The 21,653-nt window shown below is 51.6% G+C and overlaps 1 protein-coding gene across 11 annotated transcripts in view; it reads right to left on the bottom strand.

The window, feature by feature from the left end:
• The window catches only part of MOK (MOK protein kinase), an 85,411-nt gene that overhangs the window by 2,286 nt on the left and 61,472 nt on the right, over positions 1-21,653 (bottom strand). For 4 of the 11 annotated variants that reach the window (XM_050796746.1, XM_050796752.1, XM_050796747.1 and 1 more), the window contains 5 exons: positions 8,748-8,849; positions 7,631-7,804; positions 6,798-6,912; positions 4,181-4,381; positions 3,538-4,090 (listed from right to left, as the gene is read on the bottom strand). In XM_050796746.1, coding sequence (XP_050652703.1) covers positions 4,010-4,090; positions 4,181-4,381; positions 6,798-6,912; positions 7,631-7,804; positions 8,748-8,849 — 673 coding nt within the window. In that variant the 3' untranslated portion in view covers positions 3,538-4,009. Of the gene's footprint in view, positions 1-3,537; positions 4,382-6,797; positions 6,913-7,630; positions 7,805-8,747; positions 8,850-10,639; positions 10,757-21,653 lie in introns of those variants that run through there. The other 7 variants (XM_050796744.1, XM_050796750.1, XM_050796745.1 and 4 more) reach the window with 4 other exon arrangements.

Here is a 21,653-nt window from a genome sequence, read left to right as displayed (position 1 = left end):
TTCAAGTGATCCTCCCACCTCAGCCTCCCGAGTAGCTGGGATCACGCATGTGTGCCACCACACCTGAGTAACTTTTTGGTATTTTGTAGAGATGGGGTCTCCTTATGTTGCCTAGGCTGGTCTCAAACTCCTGGGCTCAAGCGATCCTCCTGCCTCAGCCTCCCAAGATGCTAGGATTATAGGTATGAGCCACTGCACCTGGCCAAGTCTAGAATTCTTAATCTGGCAATCTTCCTGGTCATCTCCTTATTCTGTTTCCTGTTTGTGGAAAGTGGCAGGTGGAAATTTAATACCAGGACAATAATTACGTAAAGACTTGAGCAGTTTGGTCAGATGACCCAGCTATGTCCAAAACTTTTGCTGGCCCCGAGATGGTATCACTCGAGATGGTTAGTCCTAGCTCTGCCTCAGCCCAGTCTGTCACCCTTCGCTGGTTCTGGAGTGCACTTTGCATTTGGCCATCACAGTACTAACGCTGTCAGATATGCCCCCGTTTACTCTAGATGCATCTGTGCCAGGAATAAATCTTTATTTTTATGGCACTGTTCCTAAGACTGCTCTGTAGCCAAGTCGGCCAAGATGACTTCCAAACTCTAACTGCCTCATAACTGTCCCCACCACTGTCACCATGGACTCAAGCATTCAGCAGGCCCTGGGCAGATGGCAGTGAGGCAGCATCAAGGCTGGTCATGCCCTCACTCAGACGCCCTGGAAAGACGAGCTTCCCTGGGACGATTTGGGTTTTTCTCACTTGCCTTGAACTTCCTTACACTTCCGGCGTTGAAGAATGCACGCTCCTCACGGGATTAGGCCCAGAGAAAGCCAGGAAGAGGTCGGCCATGCCAGGGGTGGGTCTAGCTGGACTCTAGCCGCCTCGTGGCAGGCTGGCTGCACCGCAGGTGTGGGGGCAGCAGAGCAGGAGACGGGAGGTCACGGTCACACTGCTGTTGCCTGTCACACGAAGGCATGCACATCTGAGTGCCAGACGGAGATGGCTGACGGAGACGGCTGCGTACTGCTTCTCCCCGCAAGGCCCGCCCCACCAGTGTGGAGTGGCTCCCCTGTGCTTCTGCCTGGTGTCTTCTTTAAGGTCAGGAGGGTGAGGTGGGTGGGCGAGGGTAGGCTCGCACAAGAAGGGCGACAGTGCAGCGGGGCAGCACGCAGGTGCTTAGCAGAGGATTGCGGGATGAACGTGTTTGAATGGGGAGGAGGGCGGCTGAGGCCTCATCCTTGCTTCCGTTCTGGGTTCTGTGGGGATAATTCAAGCGCTTCAGTTGCATTGCACAGAAGAATGGAAATAATCCGGCCAGCTTTCCAGTTGGGGCGGCAGAGGCGGCAGCAGGGTGAGGTGGCCTCCTATGGGCTGAGCCAGCCTGGCCCCTCTGCCCTCAGCCCTGGCCCCCATCACAGGGCCCAGACAGACACAGGGAACCACACACAGCTAAGGCAGCCTGGGGATCCTGGCGCCTGCTGCCGAGAGCAGGCAGGTGCGAGGGCCAAGTGCAGGGCAGGAAGTCCAAGGGTGGCCGGCAGGATTTCCCTTTTCTCCAAATCTGCAGGAAATCATCACCCTTGGAATCTCCACCCTTGGACTTGGGAAGCCGATGTGGGAACCCTGCTGTGCGCCACAGACCCCCGTCACTCCTCCATGGAGGGGGCCTGTGGAGCTGGGCTCTGGTCCCCTGCTCACCTCCATCCTGGAGGCCCAGCTGCCCTGGGCCCTGGCGTGCCGGGGGCTCTACATTGCTTCAGAGCGTTTATGTCCAAGTCCAACAAAACCAGGAGGGCCTCAAGCGGCGGGCCTTGGGATGGTCCTCCTCTTGCTTTAGGGACTTTCTTGCCTTCAGAGAGCCCCCAGCCGTGCTGCCCCCACCACGAGGAGGGTGACAGAAGTCAGGGCAGCTGATGTCCGGGGCACCAGCATCTGCAGACCACACTTGCTTTCTCAAAAAGGCCTGCAGAAGAACTGTCAAGACTTTCCCTTCATATTTTTAGGTGTAAAGGGAAGAACACGTTTCCCAAGTACACAAACACTTAATCCGTTTACATGCCCGACACTGAAGCCAGGCCCGGGGACAGGGCGCGCCCCTCCTAGCCACCACTCCCCTACCCACAGGTCCCTCTCTTGTGACCTGTGCGCCCCACCCCCACCCCTACACCTCCCCATCCTTCTGTCCCCCAGCCCTCCCTGCTGCTGGGCTCTGCCCTCGGCCCTGGTGTCCGACTCCCCTGGGACTCCCAGGCCCTCTGTGGAGGCAGAACGGTGCCACCCCCCTGCTCAGACACCTCCCCTACAGCAAGGGCAGCCCTGAAGGCTGCACCAGGGTCTCAAATGGGTTTAAAAGGAGCCCAGGGAGAGGCCTGCTCTGAACATTATGGCAAGCCTCACTTTCGGGCTGTAATCTGCCCTTCTTCTTGGGCTCCTTTGACCCCCATGTGGCACAGACCGGGCACCTGTACCTATGGACTCGCTGCCCCATGCTCCCAGCCCTTTCCTCCTTCTCCAGCCTGCCCTCCCTCCGTATGGCCCAGAGTCCACTGTCGTGTCAGATGGCCTGGGGCTGGGGCCAGAGCCACTGGAGAGCACATGAAGGAAGGGTGTCACAGATTTGTCTCAACACAGGAACAAGGAGGCCTAAACACTAGCCCGAGAAATTTAGCTTTTTTCAAAAATATCTCATAAGTTTGGGAAGATGACAAAAAAAAGGAGGACCCAATTACTAAGTTACTTTCCAAGATAAACGAGGACTTACTAGGACTTTTCTTGTGCCCAGCAGCCCGGCCAGTGCCAGTTTCTTTGCAATGTTCCCATCCCATCCCCACGGGGAAGCAGGTTTCTTTTTCTAGGACACAAGGTACCCAACTTATTGTTGGCACTCGGCAAATAGCTCAAAGCACCCACTGGCAGGCCTGGGGCAGGGCTCCATACTCCCCAGAGACAGGTGGGCACCAGGAGCTAAAATGACAACGTGGTCACCTTGAAGCCTGTGCTCAGAAGAGACCCTGCAGGCCTGCCCTGTGCCCCGTACCACCTTGCCAGGCTGGTTGCTGAGGAGCACACAGGGCTCCAAGGACATGCCTGTGTGTGCTCCTTCCTGAGTGGTTCTTAAAATGAAAATTAAGCCACACCAGGCCGGGCGCAGTGGCTCACGCCTGTAATCCCAGCACTTTGGGAGGCCGAGGCAGGAGGATCACCTGAAGTCAGGAGTTTGAGACCAGCCTGACCAACATGGAGAAACCCCATCTCTAGTAAAAATACAAAAAATCAGCTGGGCGTGGTGGCGGGCGCATGTAATCCCAGCTACTCTGGAGGCTGAGGCAGGAGAATCCCTTGAACCCGGGAGGTGGAGGTTGCAGTAAGCCAAGATCGCACCACTGCACTCCAACCTGGGGAACCAGCGAAACTCCGCCTCAAAAAAAAAAAAAAAAATTTAAGCTACATCAAAGCCTTCCCAACAAAATCAATTCCCCTCATGTGCCCACAAAAGCTAAAATAAAGGAATGGCTGGTAAGGATACATGTTGGACTCGGAGAATATTAAAATGCAATACTGTAACAACAGCTCATTCTTTAATAAAAGTCGGGGTGTCCAGTAGCGTCACTGGTAAGAGGTGGTGCGCTCCACGACTGACCAGCAGCGCCAGAAAAGCGCTAGGAGGGGACACGCAGAGCCCACCTTCCAACCACGCCCAACTGATCACAGAAATGCCTGCTTGTTTTGATTCATATACAAAGTTACAAAATATTCCCTGCCCCAAATTCTTAACGAAAATGAAAGAAAACCCTAGAATGTGGTTTTACAAATATATTAGCCCAGAACATCCTGGGCAGCTGCGCGGGCCGCGGGTGCGGCTGGGCGCAGGGCAGTACCCAGAGCCCCAGCCAGCGCGAAACGGACGCAGGTGCGTCCCCAGCCCTCCGTGGCGTCTCAGCGGCAGATCGCCCAGGCCGGGCCGATCGGGCCTGGTGTTGCCTCCGGAAGTCGAGACGACTGTGCTGCTCAGTATGCTCAGTATCTTCCGCCTTTCCGCACTATGGTGGGCAGGCGACACTGCTGCGGGGCAGGCTTAAGGTCCTTCCGCGGATCTGTCTGTCAAAGAAAAATTACAGACACGAAATTCAGTGGCGGCCTGGGCAGGGCGGGAGAGCAGAGCCGCCGGAGAAGCTGGCTCCGTGCTACCTTCTTGGTCGCAGGGATGCACTTCAAGGGTCTCAGCACCGGCGCTCTTCCATTTGTCCCAGATTCAAGCGCGGACTGCAGCGTGGGGCTGGAGTAAGACAACAGTTTGGCCACTCCCGAAAGCTTTAGTTTGGGCAGTTCCATGACGTAGGCCGGTCCTTGTCTCTTGGGATGGTCCTCCTCTTGCTTTAGGGACTGTTTCTTGAAACAGAACAGAGGCCAGTTGGACATAAAATGCTTTCCCCTTTATGGAAATTAGGAAAAATGAAAGAGGCTCTTTTGTGCTGCTTTTGGCTAATACAATTTCTTGACCATGAGATGTGACTGGGACACATTCACCAGGTCCCAGACACCCCAAGGGAGTGGCTGCTCACGAGAGTCCCACGGCAGAGGCCAAACCTTCAGGGGGAACCTGAAGCACGCAGACTGCGAGCTGAGGAGTGTGGGTGGCAAAGGGCTGGCGGGCAGTGGTGCCCACGCCTCCGGCCTCCTACTCTAGCTCCAAGGCCTCATGCTCTGACCTGCCTGCTGCCTGCTTTTGGGGGGCTTGTAAGCTAAGGATGGTTTTACATTTGGGTTTCTTTGTTTTTTGTTTGTTTGTTTTTTGAGACAGGGTGTTGCTCTGTAGCCCAGACTGGAGTGCAGTGGTACAATCTTGGCTCACTGTAGCCTCAGCTTCCTAGGCTCAAGCGATCCTCCTGCCTCAGCCTCCCAAGCAGCTGGGACTAAAGGCACACACCACCACACCCAGCTGATTTTTAAAACAGATGGGGTGGTGGGGGAGTAGTCTTGCCTACGTTGCCCAAGCTGGTCTCAAACTCCTGGCCTAAGTGACCCTACTTTGGCCTCCCTAAGCACTGAGTTTATAGGTGTGAGCCACCACACCCACCCAGTTTTTATATATATATATATATATATATATTTTTTTTTTGAGACGGAGTCTCGCTGTGTCGCCCAGGCTGGAGTGCAGTGGCCGGATCTCAGCTCACTGCAAGCTCTGCCTCCCGGGTTTTTACGCCATTCTCCTGCCTCAGCCTCCCGAGTAGCCGGGACTACAGACGCCCGCCACCTCGCCCGGCTAGTTTTTTTTTTTTGTATTTTTTAGTAGAGACGGGGTTTCACCTTGTTAGCCAGGATGGTCTCGAACTCCTGACCTCGTGATCCGCCCGTCTCGGCCTCCCAAAGTGCTGGGATTACAGGCTTGAGCCACCGCGCCCGGCCTATATTTTTTAATAATTGAAAAAAAAATGTTTCATGGCATATGAAAATGATGTGAAATTCAAATTCCAGTTCTACTGGAACGCAGTGCCCGATGTGGTTCCTGTGTTGCCTCCAGCTGCTTTCACACTGCAGCAAAGCGGGGAGTGTAACCAGCACCCCACGGCCACGGGGCCTAAAATATTTCCTGTCGGGCCCTTAGAGAAAAGCATGCCGACCTCGGATGTGACTGAGGGTGGGGACTTGGGTGAATGCGGCCTGCAGTGACATCAACGGTTTGAAGCAGACCCTCTGTCCAGGAGGGAGCAGAGGCAGAGCAGGGACAGTAGTGAGGAGGCCATCTGTGGTGACTTAGGCAAGGTGAGGAGGATGTAGGAGGCAAGAAGGCGAAGCCCCTGTGAGATGAAGGAAGGGTCCACGGGGGGCCTGGGCAGTCGGCGGAGTTGCCTGCCCCAGAGGGAAGGCCATGGGAAGCTACAGGGAAAAAAGCACATTTGGGGGAAAGATCAGGAGAAGGGGTTTCGGCACATTTGTCTTTTGGACATTCAAGTGGAGCTGTCAAACCGGGGGCCAACGGGACACAGGAGCTTGGCTCTCTGGAGAGCAGTCTGACTGCAGCTCTGGGTTCCCAGCTCCCAAGCGGGCAGGGAGCACTCAGTAAAGGCTGGGAGGAGCGAGTGACGTAGGGACGACCGAACAGATGAATGACGGAAGGACACACTGTCACACTGTTGGGGTGCCAGCCCAGAACTGGGAGACTGGTGCAATCCTGCCAGCAGGTGCCACAGGGCTGCACTGGGCTAGGATGCCACATGGTAGGTGGGAAGGTGAAGGCACTGAGGAGCAAAGCTGGCATTTCTCAACCCAAAATGTGCACAACCTCCGCTGATGGGACGAAGTGCTCATCTGGGGCCAGAGACAGTGTGGCCTGCCTAGGACTTGAGACCTGTCATCGGCTGGGTCGGTGACTCGGGCCTGAGGCCTGTCACCAGCAGGGTGGGTGACTCGGACCAGCATTGCATCTTCTCGGCACCTCCCTCCAGGGCCGTTCTGAGGGACGATGTCTCCACAGAGCTTGGCATAGAACCTAGCACCTGCATGTGGCCATCAGGACAGACACAAAAGTTCATGCAAGGGTCCCCTCTCTGGGCCTGCTCACATGGGATATTCGTCATTAATTCTTAGCTACTGGGGCAGAAAGGGCTTGAGCAAATAGAACTGGGGTCCCTGACATCCCAACATATGCAGCCATCAATTCGCATGCTGTTCAGGCCTCGACTGACAACATGGTCTGCCACAGCCTCCACAGGTGGCGTCCTCCTCAGAGAGACACAGGCCACCTGAGGGCATCCGGTCCCCGCTGAGCTGGGTGGTCTCCAGCTCCGATTTCGCTTAGTACCTGCTTTCTGCCCTCCTTTGAAATCTGGCAGCTGGTAGTGAGTGGTTCCGGTGCCACAGGGTGCTCCGGAAAGCAAGCTTTTCTGTGGCTGCCCAGAGCCCGCTTCTCTGTTTTCCTACGGGGAAGGAGAAGAGAATGGAGTAGCTCCACTGAGAGCCCGCAGAGCACACGGCCTGTTGGCTTCTTTGCCTCCAATTTGTCTACTGTGTGAGTTGCCACTAGCTCTTCTTTTCTGCATAAGCTGTAATCAGGGGGCTTTTTTTTTTTTTTCTTTTCTGTCTCAGCCTGGCAGTCTCTGGGCCAGGAACAGAGCTGGCTCCATGAACCAGAGGCACTGCCTACCCAGGGACTCACGGTTTGGGATCAAACTGTCACCTCCACAGTTACGCATACAGGAGTGTCCAGAGGTACGGAATTAGATGACCTCAGGGCAGACAAGTCTTAGATTCACATTCAGCAGGTACTTCCAGTGCCAGGTGACATCCAAAGTGCTCTAACATCTCAGAATGCGTCCTGTTCACACCATTTACAAGGGCTACACACCAGGCTCTTCTAGAAGGCTTATTACCTGTAGCCTCTGCATCAACCACAAAGTGGGCAGCCAGCCCCTCTTTCTCCTGCCATGGAGCTGCTAACAGCCTCATTTTGGGGAGGATACATCAGAACACAGCACGGTGGGGGCCCCAAGAGGCCCTGACCACTCTTCAGGATGGAGAGCGTGATTCCCAAGAACCAGGGACCCTCCAGAGGGCAGTCCCTTGCCCCACTGTGTGCCCATGGGTCTCATTTGCCAGGTCCTGCATCCGCCCCACAGAACCCATGAGAGCGCCTACCTCTGTTCTTGGAAGTAGGGGTGCTGCAGGGCCTGGTGGGCGGCGATTCTCTCATCGGGATCATAGGCCACCATTGCGTGCAGGAGGGAGAGGCATTGTGGGGACAAATTGGTTGTCAGTAGAGGTATTCCTGATCCCCTTTTAAAAGGAAAATCAAAATTCATAGCTCTCGACCTGTATTAAAAGCCCAATGATAATAAACGGTCACGCTGCCACTGAGTGCACCGGCGGTCCACTGTCACGACTAAGGGCCCTACATGGTGCAGAGTCTACACCTGTCCCAGCCCACAGAACGTGCAGCACCAAGAGGGACCCCTGATGTAAATGATGGGCTCTGTGCAGTAATGAGATATCCGTGATTCATCGACCATAACTAACACACCACTTGAGGGGGTGCTGACCACCGGGGAGGCTGTGTGCCCGTGGGCACAAGGCTCTATGGAAACCTAAAACTGCTCTTAAAAAAATCTATTAAAATAGTCTATGGTAAAGGGGGGGATCTGTTATGCTATAAATGTAAGAAAACTACCTTTCCTATAAAAGATTAATATTACCTTCCCACATGAGAAGAATGAAATAAACTTTAACAAAAAAAGAAGAGTCCAAAATTGTTGCCACCTTCTCCCTCCCTGGGATCTGGGGGCTGCTAGGTGCTACTCGCCCCTTCAGCCCACAGGCCCTCCCTGGGGAGTCCCGACTCCCCAGCCTCAGCTTCATCAGAATGACCCCTGAGAGTCTGGGAACACCTCTTCCAGGTGTCGGTCCCGCCAGTAGGGCCATGGAGGGCTGCAGAAAGCCCTCACCACCTATAGTCTGTGCTTGGGGAACATTTCCACCCAAAGGCTTCTAAGTCCTGTTTAAATTACTCAGGCAACAGAGCCTGACTCCCCGGCCCTCAGAAAGCCTGTGACAAATCTTTCTGTGATACTCAAGGAAGAGCTCACCTTTGAGACCCCTTAAAGTGATGGGCTCTGTCTGAGCAGCCACTCACTGGCCCTCAAGTGAACTTGGAGCCCTGAGAGTGAGGGGTTTGAGGGAGGCACGGGGAGGGGCTTGCCCTGCCACAGGTCCTGGCAGGGGAGTGAGTCCACGTCCACTCTCAGAGCACAATACTTACTGTTTGAACTTGGTGAGGGTCTTCTGAGCAGGTGTGCCGATGACATCGTGGATTTTTGAGATTTGGTCCAGTTCATTTACTCCAGGGAAGAGGGGCTGCAGACTGGAAGGGCACAAGGGGCACTGTGGTCAGTGTTAGGGACAAACTACCCCAAAAAAGCCTCTTGGTGCTGCCCACCCCTCCCCCTAATGCTCTGCAACCCTTCTCCGTGCCGTCTACCCTTCCCCCAAGCCTCTTTATATTTCTAAGCTCTTATCTAGGTGCCACTTCGGAGCCAGCAGACTTCATTCATCAGACCTTGCTGCGATAAGCAAACCCCAATTACAAACCATCTGGACCGCATAGGGGGAGGTTGTGGGAAGCATAAACAAACTTTACCTACACCCTCCTGTAAGTTCTTGCTCTTCATCTAGTCGCTACCATAAACATCACAAGGTGATATGTGGCAAAATTAACCAGCAAACAATCCTGGGATATCTATACCGAAGAATTCCCTCAAACTCCCCTCCCCAATATAAACCCCTCATTCTGTAAGCTTGGGGCTACTTCCTCTGACTGTTAAGGGGGCAGCAGCAGGTTAATAAAAACTTGCTTGCCTGACTTTGGGTCAATTTTTCCTTTCTCTTGGCTGACCTTACTTTCTGGTGCCAAAACCCGGAAAGGGGGATAGACTCTGGCCAGGACTCACTCACTATCAATCTCTCTCTCTCTTTCTCTCTCTCTGCCTCCCTCCCCTATCACCCCTCTCCTGGCCAATCTTCCCTTCCCTGAACCTGCCAAAGACCCAGAGAATCTCCTAGACTCTCCCATTGCTGTTGACTTCATCCACCATCAAAGCCTCTGCCAGGGTGAGTAAAAAGAGACTGTTGCCATTCCCTGGAACTCTTTACCATCCATCTCTCCGTTTCCGAAAGACCTTGGCTGGGCCAAGGGCTTCCTCCACCCTCCGGGCCTCTGGTTCCTCCATTTCAGGGACGCCTAACACGGCGGTTACCTCCTCTATTCCAGACAAGTTCCACGGGAAAGGGGACGTCACCGGCAGTCTCTTCTTCCTCTACCCCTCTCCCTTCACTCCCATTCACTATGGGAGCCTCTCAGTCTATTCCTCCTAAAACCACCCCCCTTGGGTGCCTCCTACACAATCTCAGTACTCTTGGCCTCTGTTCAGAAATCTGCCCTAAAAGGCTTATCTTTTACTGTAACGCCGCGTGGCCTCAATACAAATTAGACCATGGCTCCCAATGGCCTGAAAATGGCGCTTTCAATTCTAACATGCTCAGGGACTTAGACAACTTTTGCCAGCGCTGTGGGAAGTGGTCTGAGATTCCTTACGTTCAGGCTTTCTTTACCGTCCGTAGTTGTCCCTCCCTCCGCCAGTCCTGCTGTACCTTCCAAATTCTCCTCGCCTGCTCCAAACCCGACTGGCCTCCTGCTCCCCTCATCTCAATAGCCCCAGCCGACGACTTCTTCCTTCTTTGATCCCGCTGATTTCTCCCCTCCTCGACAACATCCTAATCAGCCGACGACTTCTTCCTTCTTTGATCCCGCTGATTTCTCCCCTCCTCGACAACATCCTAATCCTCCACCAGAACAGCATGACCCCCCACCGTACGCCTCCGGCTCTACCTCTCTCTCCCTCTCTCCAACCACCCCGCCTCCAACTCTGAGTCCTCCCCATCGCCACCGCGTACTCGTTCTCGAGCCCACCACACCCAGCAGCCTGCTCCCTTGCTGCTTCTCTGGGAAGTGTCAGGGGCCGAAGGGATCGTCTGCGTCCACATCCCCTTTTCCCTCTCCGATCTCTCCCAAACTGAGAAACGTCTCGGGTCCTTCTCCGATCCCAACACTTATATCAAAGAATTTAAATATCTCACCCAGTCTTATGAACTTACTTGGCATGATCTCTATATTATTTTGTCTTCTACCCTCCTTCCGGAAGAAAAGGAAAGAGTGTGGCTTGCAGCCCAGGCCCGTGCCGATGACCTCCATCGGCAAGATTCTACTAGGCCAGTAGGGGGCGCTGCCGTTTCCCGAGAAGAGCCTACCTGGAATTATCAACCCACAGAATCCGGCCAGGCCTCCTGTAATCATATGATTACTTGCCTCATTGCAGGCCTTAACAAAACTGGCCATAAGGCTGTAAATTTCGAAAAACTCAAAGGAAGCTCCCAAAAGGCCAACGAAAACCCTGCCCAATTCCTTTCTTGCCTTACAGAGACTCCAAAAATATACCTGCGACGATCCCGCCTCCTGAGAAGTAGTGAACTATTATTGTTCTTAACACCCATTTTATTTCCCAAACTGCCCCCGACATCTGGCGCAAACTTAAAAAGGCTGAAGATGCCCCTCAGACCCCACAACGAGACCTCCTTAACCTGGCTCTCAAAGTCTTTAATAACAGGGATGAGCAAAATAAACTAGATAAAGCCCAAAGAAATCGTGCTAAATACCAGCTTCTAGCAGCAGCTATACCAGCTTCTAGCAGCAGCTATACCAGCTTCTAGCAGCAGCTATACGTCAACTCAGCCATATTACCCAAGGGCACGAAAGACCCGATAGCAGCAACCCTCCAGGCCTTGTTTTAAGGGCAGCAAAGAAGGCCATTGGGCACGGGCATGTCCTAACCCTCGAGTGCCAAAGAGCCCTTGCCCAGTCAGCCAGCAGACAGAGGAAGTCTGACTGTCCTCTCAGCAAACGGACAGACAAGCCTGCTCCTCAGAGCCACCACCCCTTTAACATGACAAAATGTGAAGAATCGCTTGCATTCCTGCAGCTACGGGCCAGGGCCCCCGGCCCCATCTGCCATCACTGCATCAGAGCCCAGGGTAACTCTGCAAGTAGCAGGTAAGCTGATCTCTTTTTTAATTGATAGCAGGGCCACCTACTCCGCTTTGCCTGAATTTTCAGGACCCACTCATCCCTCTCAGGTCTCAGTCATGGGGGACGATGGCATCCTGCATCCATGCGCCATCAGACCCCTTATTTGCTCTCTGTTTGATACTGTTTTCTCACACTCTTTCCTTACCATGCCTCGTTGCCCTGCCCCCTCCTAGGCCAAATGCAAAACCAAATTCAATTTAGAATTCAAATTCAAATTCAAATTTTGGCCAAATTCAAAGCTTCTATCACCTTTTTCTGCCTCCCTCAACCAGAGTCCCTCTTACTCCTCTCTACTAGTCCAGCCCCTGACCTCTCTCCCCAGTACCCACTTCCCACCTCTCTCATAAACCCAATAGGATGGGACACCACCACCCGTTCTCTAGCTGCTCACCATGACCCCATCAAAATCCAGTTAAAAGACCTCTCTAAATTTCACAACATCCCCCAATACCCCATCTCCCTAACCCACCAAAAAGGCTTACAGCCCATTATAAACAAGCTCTGTTCACGCGGTCTTCTTAGGCCAACACATTCTTCATGTAACACCCCCACCCTTCCGGTTAAAAAATCAGACGGCTCATACCCACTCCCCCAAGGCCTCCAAGCCATCAATCAGGCTGTCCTTCCTATTCACCCCATAGTTCCTAACGCCTATGTACTTCTCCCTCTCATTCCCTCCAACACCACCCACTACCACTGCTGTTGACCTAAAATATGCCTTTTTTACTATTCCCCTGCACCCTGATTCCCAAAACCTCTTTGCTTTCACCTGGACCGACCCTGACACTCTCCAGTCACAACAACTCACCTAGACTGTCCTCCCTCAAGGCTTCAGAGATAGCCCTCATTTCTTCGGACAAGCTTCAGCTCGAGATCTCACCTCCTTAAACCTTTCCCCTAAGCCGTCTCCTTCAATACGTGGACAATCTTCTCCTTTGCAGCCCTCTCTAGAAGACTCTCAAACCCACACAGTCACTCTCTTAAACTTTCTCTCCACCAAAGGGTATAGAGTCTCCCTGTTCAAAGCTCCACTTTCCACCTCCATAGTAACTTACCTACGAGTTCAATTTTCCCCTGGGGCCCAGGCTATGACCCCCGCCCGAGCAGCACTAATAGATAATCTGCCCGCACCCTCCTCCAAAAGCAAAGTCCTTTCCTTCCTAGAACTAGCAAGCTTTTTAAGAATATGGATTCCCAACTTTGCCCTCCTAGCTCACCCGCTCTATGAAGCAGCCAAAGGCCCTCTCAATGAGCCTCTAAATCCCTCGCATAACATACTCCCCAGCTTCTGCAAACTTCAAACTGCTCTTGTCACTGCTCCAGCTCTGTCCCTACCTGGTGTCTCCCAACCTTTCACTCTCTATACTGCCGAGAGCCGAGGAACAGCCCTCGGTGTCTTAGGGCAACAGAAGGGAGACCGTCCTTCCTTTGCCCCTGTAGCCTACCTCTCTAAACAATTAGACAACACAGCCAGAGGATGGCCAACCTGTCTTCGAGCGCTAGCAGCAGCGGCTGCTTTAGCTCTAGAAAGCAGGAAACTAACATTCAGTCAAAATACCACCATCTACAGTCCTCATAATCTACAGGATCTCCTCTCCTCCCGAGCATTAGGCTCCCTTCCTCCTTCCCGGATTTGATTACTCCATGCCCTCTTTATCAAAAATCCCAAATTCAGTCTTGCCAAAAGTTCTCCCCTTAACCCAGCATCCTTCCTCCCTGTATCTTCTCCTCCTACTCATTCTTGCACTGACATCCTAGATCACCTGCAGCCACACTTTCCTAACATTTCCTCCAAGCCTCTCACCAACCCCGATGACCAACTATTTATAGATGGCTCCTCCTCCGGGCCCACCGGCTCCTCCAAAATTGCTGGGTATGCAGTTGTTTCCCTTGACCGAGTAATTGAAGCTAAGCCCCTGCCTCCAGGAACCTCCTCTCAAAAAGCAGAACTCATAGCTCTCACCAGAGCCCTAACCCTTTCCAAAAGCAAATGAGTCAACATTTACACAGACTCCAAATAAGCATATCACATTCTTCATTCCCGTGCCGCCATCTGGCAAGAGAGGGGATTCCTTACTGCCAAAGGGACCCCTATCACTAACGGCCCCTTTATTTACCAACTCCTTCAGGCCGTATATCTCCCAACTGAGGCAGGAGTTATACACTGTTGGGGACATCAAACAGGAACAGATAAAATCTCAAGAGGCAACAGAAAGCCCGATGAGGCAGCAAAAGAAGCCTCCCTTTCTTCCGCTTCTGCCTCCCTCTTCCTCACTACCCGTGCAATCCAACCTCAAGACTTCCGCACTGAAATAGCCTCATTACTACAACAAGGAGCCTTCCTCCAGGGAGACTGGATAGATAAGGACCAGATGCCAGACCTTCCCCAGGGAGAAACCGACAAGATCCTGACATCTCTCTAGCAATCCTTCCATGCTGGTGCACGTCCCCTCCGTCTCCTCCTCCACCCATACTTCCACTCCCCTTACCCATTTACCTCACTAAAAAGCATAACTTCAAACTGTCATATATGCTCTGTCACTTCCTCTCATGGAGCCCCCCATTCCCCATCTATTCCTACACACCAGCTAAGAGGAACACTCCCATCCCAAGGCAAGACTGGCAAATAGACTTCACTCAGATGCCTCCTGTCAAAACAACAAGATTCCTTCTCACTCTTATAGACACCTTCTCTGGGTGGGTGGAGGCATTTCCTACCTCTTCAGAAAAAGCCGCAGTAGTCTCCCAGATCCCTATATGAGAAGTCATCCCTAGGTTGGTCTCCCTCGCTCCATTCAACGAGACAATGGCCCTGGCTTCATTTCCCAAATCACTCAACAGCTCTCCCAGTCCCTCGGTGTCCAGTGGCGCCTCCATAACCCATATTGACCCCAATCATCAGGAAAAGTGGAAAGGGCAAATGGAATCCTTAAACCACAGTTGACCAAACTCACTCTAGAAGTCCAGAGGCCCTGGACTTCCCTCCTACCCATAGCTCTAGCCCACATCAGAGCCAGCCCAAAGGCACCCTCCTTGCTCAGCCCATTTGAATTAACATATGGACGCCCTTTCCTCTTACAAAACAGGCCTCCTTCTGATTCTCGCTTAGGAGAATACCTCCCAACACTCTCCCTCATCTGCCATCTCCTCTGCAAAGAGGCTGACCAGGCCCTCCCAACACCACATAAAGGCCTCACTGACCAGACCCTCCTACCAGGAGAACATGTTTTTCTAAAAACCCTTAACCCGGCCAGGCACAGTGGCTCATGCCTGTAATCCCACCCCAGCCTAGTGAATCACAAGGTCAAAAGATCGAGACCATCTTGGCCAACATGGTGAAACCCCTTCTCTACTGAAAATACAAAAATAAGCCGGGCATGGTGGTGCGCACCTGTAGTCCCAGCTATTCGGGAGGCTGAGACAGGAGAATCACTTGAACCCAGGAGGCGAAGGTTGCAGTGAGTTGAGATTGTGCCACTGCGCTCCAGCCTGGCGACAGAGGGGGACTCTGTCTCAAAACAAAAAACAAAAAACAAAACCCTTAACCCAACCAGCCTTAAACCAAAATGGGAAGGACCTTTCCAGGTCATCCTTACTTGTCGGGCCTCTGAGCCCAAGCCTGCATGTATACATCCAGATGGCCTGAGGCAAGTGAAGAATCACAAAAGAAGTGAAAATGGCTAGTTCCTGCCTTAACTAATGACATTACCTTGGGAAATTCCTTCTCCTGGCTCCGAAACCTCCCCACTGAGCACCTTGTGACCAACCCCCCCTCCCCCCGCCCCTGCCTGCCGGAGAACAACCCCCTTTGACTGTAATTTTCCACTACCTACCCAAATCCTATAAAACAACCCCACCCCTTTGCCGGGCGCGGTGGCTCAAGCCTGTAATCCCAGCACTTTGGGAGGCCGAGGCGGGCGGATCACAAGGTCAGGAGATCGAGACCACAGTGAAACCCCGTCTCTACTAAAAATACAAAAAAAAATTAGCCGGGCGCGGTGGTGGGCGCCTGTAGTCCTAGCTACTCAGGAGGCTGAGGCAGGAGAATGGCGTGAGCCCAGGAGGCGGAGCTTGCAGTGAGCCGAGATCACGCCACTGCACTCCAGCCTGGGCAACAGCGTGAGACTCCGTCTCAAAAAAAAAAAAAAAAAAAAAAAAAAAACAACCCCACCCCTATCTCCCTTCACTGACTCTTTTCGGACTCAGACCACCTGCACCCAGGTGAAATAAACAGTCTTGTTGCTCACACAAGTCCTGTTTAGTGGTCTCTTCACACGGATGCACGTGACATTTGGTGCTGAAACCTGGGACAGGAGGACCCGTCCTTCGGGAGACCAGTCCCCCGTCCTCACCCTCACTCCATGAGGAGATCCACCTATGACCTCCGGTCCTCAGACCAACCAGCCCAAGGAACATCTCACCAATTTCAAATCGGGTAAGCGGTCTTTTCACTCTCTTCTCCAGCCTCTCTTGCTACCCTTCAGTCTCCCTGTTCTTCCAATTCCAGTTCTTTTTCCTCTCTAGTAGAGACAAAGGAAACACATTTTATCCATGGACCCAAAACTCTGGCACTGGTCACGGACTCGGGAAGACAGTCTTCCCTTGGTGTTTAATCACTGTGGGGACGCCTGCCTGATTATTCACCCACACTCCATTGGTGTCTGATCACTGCGGGGACGCCTGCCTGATTATTCACTCACACTCCGTTGGTGTCTGATCACTGTGGGGACGCCTGCCTGATTATTCACCCACACTCCGTTGGTGTCTGATCACTGCGGGGATGCCTGCCTTGGTCATTCACCCACACTCCATTGGTGTCTGATCACTGCGGGGATGCCTGCCTTGGTCATTCACCCACATTCCCTTGGTGGCAAGTCCATTGCAGGGACTCCTGCTTTGGCTGCTCACACACCCCCCTTCTCCGAGTCTCTACCCTCTCTTTTCTCTGGGCTTGCCTCCTTCACTATGGGTAACCTTCCACCCTCCATTACCCCTTCTTCTCCCTTGGCCTGTGTTCTCAAAAACTTAAAACCTCTTCAACTCTTGCTGACCTAAAACCTAAGCGTCTTATTTTTTTCTGCAACACCGCTTGGCCCCAATACAAACTCGATAATGGTTCTAAATAGCCAGAAAACGGCACTTTTGATTTCTCGATTTTACAAGACCTGGATGATTTTGTTGAAAAAATGGGCAAATGGGTCTGAGGTACTTGATGTCCAGGCATTCTTTTACACACTGGTCCCTCCCTAGTCTCTGCTCCCAATGCGACTTGTCCCAAATCTTTCTTCTTTCTCTACTGTCTGTTCGTTCAGTCTCCACCCCAAGCTCTGAGTCCTTTGAATCCTCCTTTTCTACAGACCCATGTGACCTCTCCCCTCCTCCCCAGGCTGCTCCTCGCCAGGCCGAGCCAGGTCCCAATTCTTCCTCAGCCTCTGCTCCCCCACCCTATAATCCTTTTATCACCTCCCCTCCTCACACATGATCCGGCTTACAGTTTTGTGTGGGGAGACTAGGCCTCCTCCACCTGCCCAACAATTTCCTCTTAAAGAGGCGGCTGGAGCTGAAGACGTAGCCAAGGTTAATGCTCCGCTTTCTTTATCCGACCTCTCCCAAATCAGTTAGCGTTTAGACTCTTTTTCATCAAATATAAAAAAACCCAGTTCATGGCCCGTTTGGCAACAACCCTTAGCTTTACCGCCCTAGACCCAGAGGGGCCAGAAGGCCATCTTACTCTCAATATGCATTTTATTATCCAATCCGCTCCAGACATTAGAAAAAGCTCCAAAAATTAGATTCCGGCCCCCAAACCCCACAACCTTCAAGGTGTACAATAATACAGTAGAGGCAGCCAAGTAGCAATGTATTTCTGAATTGTAATTCCTTGCCTCCACTGTCAGACAAACCTCAGCCACATCTCCAGGACACAAGAACTTCCAAACGCCCGAACCGCAATGGCCAGGCGTTCCTCCATGAGTGCTTCCCCCAGGATCTTACTTCAAGTGCTGGAAATCTGGCCCAGTCTGCAGCCCAGAATTCCTCCTAAGCCATGTCCTATCTGTCCGGGACCCCACTGGAAATCAGACTGTCCAACTCGCCCAGCAGCCACTCCCAGAGTCCCTGGAACTCTGGCCCAAGGCTTTCTGACTGACTCCTTCCTAGATCTTCTCGGCTTTAGTGGCTGAAGACTAATCTGCCTGATCACCTCAGAAGCCTCCTGCACCATCACAGATGCTTTGGGTAACTCTTACAGTGGAGAGTAAGTCCGTTCCTTTCTTAATCAATATGGAGGCTATCCATTCCACATTACCTTCTTTTCAAGGGCCTGTTTCCCTTGCCTCCATAACTGTTGTGGGTATTGACAGCCAGGCTTCTAAACCTTTTAAAACTCCCTAACTCGGGCCGGGCGCGGTGGCTCATGCCTGTAATCTCAGCACTTTGGGAGGCTGAGGTGGGCGGATCACGTGGTCAGGAGCTCGAGACCAGCCTGGCCAACATGGTGAAACCCCATCTCTACTAAAAATACAAAAATTAGCAGGGTGTGGTGGCAGCACCTGTAATCCCAGCTACTTGGGAGGCTGAGGCAGGAGAATCATTTGAACCTGGGAGGCAGCGGTTGCAGTGAGTTGAGATTGTGCCATTGCACTCCAGCCTGGGCGAAAGGGGGAGACCTTGTCTCCAAAAAAAAAAAAAAAAAACAAAAAAAAAAAAAAAAACCTCCCCAACTCTGATGCCAACTTAGACAATATTCTTTTATGCACTCCCTTTTGGTTATCCTCATCTGCCCATCTCCCTTATTAGGTCGAGACATTTTAACTAAATTATCTGCTTCCCTGACTATTCCGAGGCTACAGCCACACCTCATTGCCACCCTTTTCCCCAGTTCAAAGCCTCCTTCACATCTTCACCTGTATCTCCCCACCTTAATCCACAAGTATGGGACACCTCTACTTCCTCCCTGGCAGCCGATCACACACCCCTTATCATCCCATTAAAACCTAATCACCCTTACCCTGCTCAACGCCAGTATCCCATCCCACAGCATGCTTTAAAAGGATTAAAGCCTGTTATCACTTGCCTGCTACAGCATGGCCTTTTAAAGCCTATACACTCTTCTTACAATTCCCCCATTTTACCTGTCCAAAAACCGGACAAGTCTTACAGGTTAGTTCAGGATCTGCACCTTATCAATCAAATTGCCTTGCCTGTTCACCCCGTGGTGCCAAACCCATGTACTCTCCTATCCTCAATACCTCCCTCCACAACCCAGTATTCTGTTCTGGGTCTCAAACGTGCTTTCTTTACTATTCCTTTGCACCCTTCATCCCAGCTTCTCTTTGCTTTCACTTGGACTGACCCTGACACCCATCAGGCTCAGGAAATTACCTGGGCTGTACTGCTGCAAGGTTTCACGGACAGCCCCCATTACTTTGGTCAAGCCCAAATTTCTTCCTCATCCGTTACCTATCTTGGCATAATTCTTCATGAAAACATACATGCTCTCCCTGCTGATCATGTCTGGCTAATCTCCCAAACCCCAACCCCTTCTACAAAACAACTCCTTTCCTTCCTGGGCATGGTTAAATACTTTCACCTTTAAATACCTGGTTTTGCCATCCTAACAAAACCACTGTATAAACACAAAAGAAAACCTAGCTGACCCCATAGATCTTAAATCCTTTCCCCACTCCTCTTTCCATTCCTTAAAAACAGCCCTGGAAGCTGCTCCCACACTAGCTCTCCCTAACTCATCCCAACCCTTTTTCATTACACAGAGCCAAAGTGCAGGGCTGTGCGGCTCAAATTCTTACACAAGAGCCGGGACCACGTCCTGTGGCCTTTTTGTCCAAACAACTTGACCTTACTGTTTTAGGCTGGCCCTCATGTCTCCATGCAGCAGCTGCTGCTGCCCTAATACTTTTAGAGGCCCTCAAAATCACAAACTACGCTCAACTCACTCTCTACAATTCTCATAACTTCCAAAATCTATTTTCCTCACACCTGATGCATATACTTTCTGCTCCCTGGCTCCTTCAGCTGTACTCACTCTTTGTTGAGTCTCCCACAGTTACCATTGTTCCTGGTCCAGACTTCAATCTGGGCTCCCACATTATTCCAGATACCACACCTGACCCCCATGACTGTATCTCTCTGATCCACCTGACATTTACTCCATTTCCCCATATTTCCTTCTTTCCTGTTCCTTACTCTGATCACACTTGGTTTACCGATAGCAGCTCCACCAGGCCTAATCGCCACTCACCAGCAAAGGCAGGCTATGCTATAGTATCTTCCACATCTATCACTAAGGCTACTGCTCTGCCCCGCTCCACTGCCTCTCAGCAAGCTGAACTCACTGCCTTAACTCGAGGCCTCACTCTTGCAAAGGAATTACGCATCAATATTTATACTGACTCTAAATATGCCTTCCATATCCTGTACCACCATGCTGTTATATGGGCTGAAAGAGGTTTCCTCACTACACAAAGGTCCTCCATCATTAATGCCTCTTTAATAAAAACTCTTCTCAAGGCCGCTTTACTTCCAAAGGAAGCTGGAGTCATTGACTGCAAGGGCCATCAAAAGGCGTCAGATCCCATCGCTCAGGGTAATGCTTATGCTGATAAGGTAGCTAAAAAAGCAGCTAGCATTCCAACTTCTATCCCTCGTGGCAGTTTTTCTCCTTCTCATCGGTCACTACCACCTACCCCCCCACTGGAAACTTCCACCTATCAATCTCTTCCCACACAAGGCAAATGGTTCTTGGACCAAGGAACATATCTCCTTCCAGCCTCACAGGCCCATTCTATTCTGTCGTCATTTCATAACCCCTTCCATGTAGGTGAAAAGCCGCTCTAGTCTGCCTCTTAAAACCTCTCATTTCCTTTCCATTGTGGAAATCTATCCTCAAGGAAATCACTTCTCAGTTGTTCCATCTGCTATTCTACTACTCCTCAGGGATTGTTCAGGCCCCCTCCCTTCCCTACACATCAAGCTCAGGGATTTGCCCCTGCCCAGGACTGGCAAACTGACTTTACTCACATGCCCTGAGTCAGGAAACTAAAATACCCCTTGGTCTAGATAGACACTTTCACTGGATGGGTAGAGGCCTTTCCCACAAGGTCAAAAAAGGCCACCACCTTTTTTGTGTCTTCCCTTCTGTAAGACATAATTCCTTGGTTTGGTCTTCCCACCTCTATACAGTTCAATAATGGACCAGCCTTTATTAATCAAATCACCCCAGCAGTTTCTCAGGCTCTTGGTATTCTGTGGAACCTTCATACCCCTTACCGTCCTCAATCTTCAGCAAAGGTAGAATGGACTAATGGTCTTTTAAAAACATACCTCACCAAGCTCTACCTCCAACTTAAAAAGGAGGACTCTGTCAAGGACAGAGCCCAAAAACCCACCAACCAAGCAAGTAATTACGCCGAACCCCCTTGGGCACTCTCTAATTGGACATCCTGGGTCCTCCCAATTCTTAATCCTTTAATATCTGTTTTTCTCCTTCTCTTATTCGGACCTTGTGTCTTCCGTTTAGTTCTCAATTCATACAAAACAGCATCCAGGCCATCACCAATCATTCTATATGACAAATGCTCCTTCTAAGAACCCCACAGTATCGCCCCTGACCACAAAATCTTCCTTCAGCTTAATCTCTCTCCCACTCTAGGTTCCCACGCTGCCCCTAATCCCACTCGAAACAGCTCTGAGAAACATCGCCCATTATCTCTCCATACCACCCCCCAAAAATTTTCACTGCCCCAACACTTCAATACTATTTTATGTTATTTTTCTTATTAATATAAGAAGACAGGAATGTCAGGCCTCTGAGCCCAAGCCTGAAGCAAGTGAAGAATCACAAAAGAAGTGAAAATGCCCAGTCCCTGCCTTAACTGATGACATTACCTTGTGAAATTCCTTCTCCTGGCTCAGAAGCTCCCCCACCCCTTATGACCCCCGCCCCCACCCACCGGAGAACAATCCCTTTTGACTGTAATTTTCCACTACCTACCCAAATCCTATAAC

Source organism: Macaca thibetana, chromosome 7, assembly GCF_024542745.1.
Source record: "Macaca thibetana thibetana isolate TM-01 chromosome 7, ASM2454274v1, whole genome shotgun sequence".
Taxonomy (NCBI): domain Eukaryota; kingdom Metazoa; phylum Chordata; class Mammalia; order Primates; family Cercopithecidae; genus Macaca; species Macaca thibetana.
This window is presented reverse-complemented; position numbering and strand designations above follow the sequence as displayed.